This window comes from Ipomoea nil, unplaced genomic scaffold, assembly GCF_001879475.1.
Source record: "Ipomoea nil cultivar Tokyo-kokei standard unplaced genomic scaffold, Asagao_1.1 scaffold0457, whole genome shotgun sequence".
Lineage (NCBI taxonomy): Eukaryota > Viridiplantae > Streptophyta > Magnoliopsida > Solanales > Convolvulaceae > Ipomoea > Ipomoea nil.
In genome coordinates this window covers 1,292,796-1,296,904 of record NW_017616885.1, presented here as the reverse complement: position 1 = coordinate 1,296,904, position 4,109 = coordinate 1,292,796, and the positions used below count along the sequence as shown (strand labels likewise).

General features: G+C 35.5%; 1 protein-coding gene across 1 annotated transcript; it reads left to right on the top strand.

Annotated features, from left to right (window-relative positions):
* Positions 1-285: 285 nt before the first annotated feature.
* LOC109172960 (protein FAR1-RELATED SEQUENCE 5-like) lies at positions 286-1,410 on the top strand. Its single transcript, XM_019322210.1, has one exon. The coding sequence runs from the start codon at positions 286-288 to the stop codon at positions 1,408-1,410; it is 1,125 nt and encodes a 374-aa protein (XP_019177755.1).
* The last annotated feature ends 2,699 nt before the right edge of the window (positions 1,411-4,109 follow it).

The window sequence follows — 4,109 nt, the reverse complement described above, 5'->3', positions numbered from 1 at the left end:
TCTATTGAAAAAGAATTGAAATACAAATGTGGAATTTCCAAAATTAGACCTCAATTACATACGTGTGCTATTTTAATACTTACTGTGCGTTACTATAATTCTCTAAGTGTGGCAGTTTGACACCTGCATACTGTGATGACGCTTTCTGTCTTGTAGGTACGATCTGGTTTTTACTCCCTTCACCGGAGTTGATAACCATAAAAATGTATAACATTCGGTGCTGGACTACTGTTGAAAGAAGACATTGAGTCTTATGTTTGGCTCTTTGAAAAATTTAAAAAGGCAATGGGTATGGAACCAAGAATAATTGTGACCGATCAAGATCCAGCTATGAAAGTGGCGATTCCAACAGTTTTCAAGCAAGCCAGGCATCGTTATTGCATGTGGCACATCATGTGTAAAGTTGGGGGAAAGGTGGGTCCTACGATGAACAAGGATGAGGAATTTAGGAACAAACTGAACTCAATCGTTTCGACGTCATCTTTGGAACCTCCTGATTTTGAGAACCAGTGGAGAGAGCTCATGGAAAAGTACAACTTAGTCGAACACAACTGGTTTAAAACTATGTTTGAGGCAAGAAAGCATTGGATCCCAGCGTATTTTAGAGATGTCTTTATGGGAGGACTACTCAGGACAACTTCTCGTTCCGAAAGTGAGAACTACACGTACAGCCGTTTTACTGGTCCCCAATCAAGCCTAGTTGAATTCATGATGAACTTTGTCACTGCTCTTAAATCACAACGTAACACAAATGCAAAGCTCAACAGTGACAACGAAGGGTACAATCCAGATACGAAGACGCCTCTGGGGATTGAAAAGCACGCTTCAATCATCTACACCATTACTGTTTTCTATCAAGTTCAGGAAGAAATATGTGCCTCCTGTTTCAAATGTATGGTGTTGAGTGTTAGAGAAGACGGTGGAATGTTGCACTATGATATTATGGATGGAAAGAACAAAAGATTTATTGTGGTGCACAATGTAAATAACCATGAGGCCAAATGCAGTTGCAAGATGTTTGACATGGTTGGACTGTTGTGTAGACACGTATTTGTGGTCTTTAGAGACCTTGAAAGGATCCCTCTGAAGTACGTGGTTAACCGGTGGACTAAGGATGCATCTTTAAAAGCTACATTTGAAATAGATGGTGTCATTTATGATCAGAACGGACCAAAGGATGAAAAGAAAATGCTGTTGAACAAAGTGTGGTCTGATATACACTGCTGTATGGATATGGCAGGTTCAAACATGGAGCAATTGACTGCATTTTCCCAAGTGATTAATGAACAGAAACAGCTGCTATTGTCAGGAAAAGAGAAATTGTCCCCTCAGCAAAGTAGGAGAACTGTTATAGAATCATATTGTGGATCAACAGAAATTTCAGAGATCAACATACTTCCACCGAAATAGGCAAGGAACAAGGGCAGCGGCAAGCGCATCAAAAGCAGCAAGGAGTTGGCAATGGAAAAATAAGAGGGCAGGAAGTGCAATTTTTGTGGTGTTAGAGGAGATCACCATGACACCAGGACTTGCCCACTTAACACCAAAAATAAGGACAAGCAAAAGGGTAAGAAAAAGGCAAAGCAGACTATTTTTTCAACGCCTTTACAGTCGAGAACGAAAATGGATAGCAAATATGAAACACAACTACTTAGTTAACTCATTTCAAAACGCTTTTTTCAGTTGAGATACTTGTTTTTGTTTTTATCACTGATTTGTTTTTACACAATCACTGCTACTAGCTTAATGTGCGTGTTATTACTACTTTACCTGCGTGCAGTTAATTCTTAATATGCGTTGATTACACTTTTAACGTGCGTTACATTAAACCTTAATGTGTGTAGTACAGAAACAGAATGTGCGTTGATTTATGTATAAAAACTTTGGTCCGTGGTAAACGTCTTTAATATGCGTACAAAGACAACATTTAACACTTTCTTTCTCTAATATGCGTTTAATTATTAGTTAATATACGATGCGTTAAAGATAATTCTAATATGCACGACTAGAAAACTTAAAGTGCATTTATTTAATTATGAAATAATTTGCAGACAAAATGATACAAGAACAACATCCGTGTAAATATAAATATAATTAATTTGCATCGAAATAAATGATTTTTTAAAGCCAAAAGTTTAAAGTGCATCGTGAAACCAATTAAAGTGCACGAAATACCAATCTAATATGCGATTATTATATATTATTAATAAATCCAAAAGTTTAATGTGCCTCGCGAATCCAATTAAGGTGCGCGAAATATAATTATAAGCTGAGTTTATTATATTTTATTAATAAATACAAAAGTTTAATGTGTGTCGCGAAACCAATTAAAGTGCGCGGAATATCATTCTAAGATGCGTTTATTATATTTTATTAAAAAAAAAAGCAAGTAGAATATGCGTTAATGATAACATAATAGACATAAAAGGATAATATATAAATTTTATTAATTAATAAATTGTATGACGAAAATAACAACAATTAGTCACATAATACACATAAAAATCTTGATATTTTCGTCAATATTCATCCTTATCACGCAGCCTCCTCATTGATTACATCCTCATTAGCCAAGTTTCCAACAGGAGCGTCAGGCACCTGTTCATCCATCAAATCGTGAAAGTTACTAAACTGTAAATACATCAATAAAATTATATAATAAAAAAAAGAGGGAAAAACAATGTAAGTATGCAGTAGATCACCTCTTGATCGAAATCATAATCTTCTCGATCATAAGCATATGTTGGGAACTCAGCATCGTCTTTCAGTAATACTGCACCAGTTCTCTCACAGAACATCAGCATATACCAGAAACTAGAGGTCTTGTTTCGGTAGGTACTATAGGCCACCTCAAATCTAATGAGTATATAAGCTTTTCCTTCCACAAATCTGTTGACGCGCCTTTGTGCAAACGGTTGTGGAATGTGCATATGAATAAACGTCCCCTGAAATTCTTTAAAAACAAAAAAAAAAAAACACAAAAAACATATGCATCAACAGTATATTTTATAAATATAAAATATTACTCCGTAAGATTTATATTACACTAAACAAAAATAATACCTCTACATCGTGAAGTACACACTCTATAGATCGGATTCTATCAGAACCTTTAGTTTCTGGCAAACGAACAACTCGTAGCACTCGAACCCTAATTAAATTCCAGCGCAGTCCTATGCGGAGTTGGTTTCCAACTATTTGGATGTGGGGTTCGGCTGCCATTGAAACTCTCTTTACAAGGTAGAGTAGAAAAGCAAAAATGTGTTTGAAGGAGACAGGTTTGGGTCGAGAATAATGGTGGATTTAAATAGCAAACTCTTAAACGAATGCGACTGTTCGTATGTGACAACTTTAAGTCTAGCAAAACGCGACTGTTGATATGAAAATGTTCGATCGGGTATTATTGAACGAAAATGCGTCAATTTATTCACTAATATGCGCACCTTAAACACGTTATTATGCGTATTATTGCTACTTTACCTACGTAAAGTTAATTCTTAATATGCGTTGATTACACTTTTAAAATGCGCTACATTAAGCCTTAATATGTGTAATACAGAAACAGAATGTGCGTTGGTTTATGTATATAAACTTTGGTCCGTGGTAAATGCCAACGTCTTTAAATGCGTCAATTAACATTTAACTTTCGTGACTTTAAAGGTTAATATGCGTACAAATGCAATATTTAACACTTTCTTTGCCTAATATGCGTTTAATTATTAGTTAATATAATGTGCGTTAAAGATAAGTATAATATGCGTGACTGCAAAACTTAAAGTGCGTTCGTTGAATTATGAAATAATTTGCAGACAAAATGATACATACATAAACGATTGCACATATTTATTTCTTCTAGTACTTTGAAAACATTTATTCTGGTTCCGGCATCATCCGACACATCACCAGCCACCCACAATTGCTCAACTCTCAGCCTTTGGATGTTGTTTGGAAACTAGACGATGAGCTTGAAGAAGAGAGTGACGAATGATGCTTCAGGTTTAGAATGTGTTATTTTTGTATTTAGTTAAAGTCACTGCAAGCTGGAGGGCGATGAAGATGAAAATGCCAGAGAAGATGAAGAATAAATGAAGAAGATTCTTCTCTACTTG

Coding starts and splice junctions, on each gene's coding strand:
- LOC109172960 (XM_019322210.1), top strand. CDS start 286: ATGGGTATGGAACCAAGAATAATTGTGACCGATCAAGATCCAGCTATG.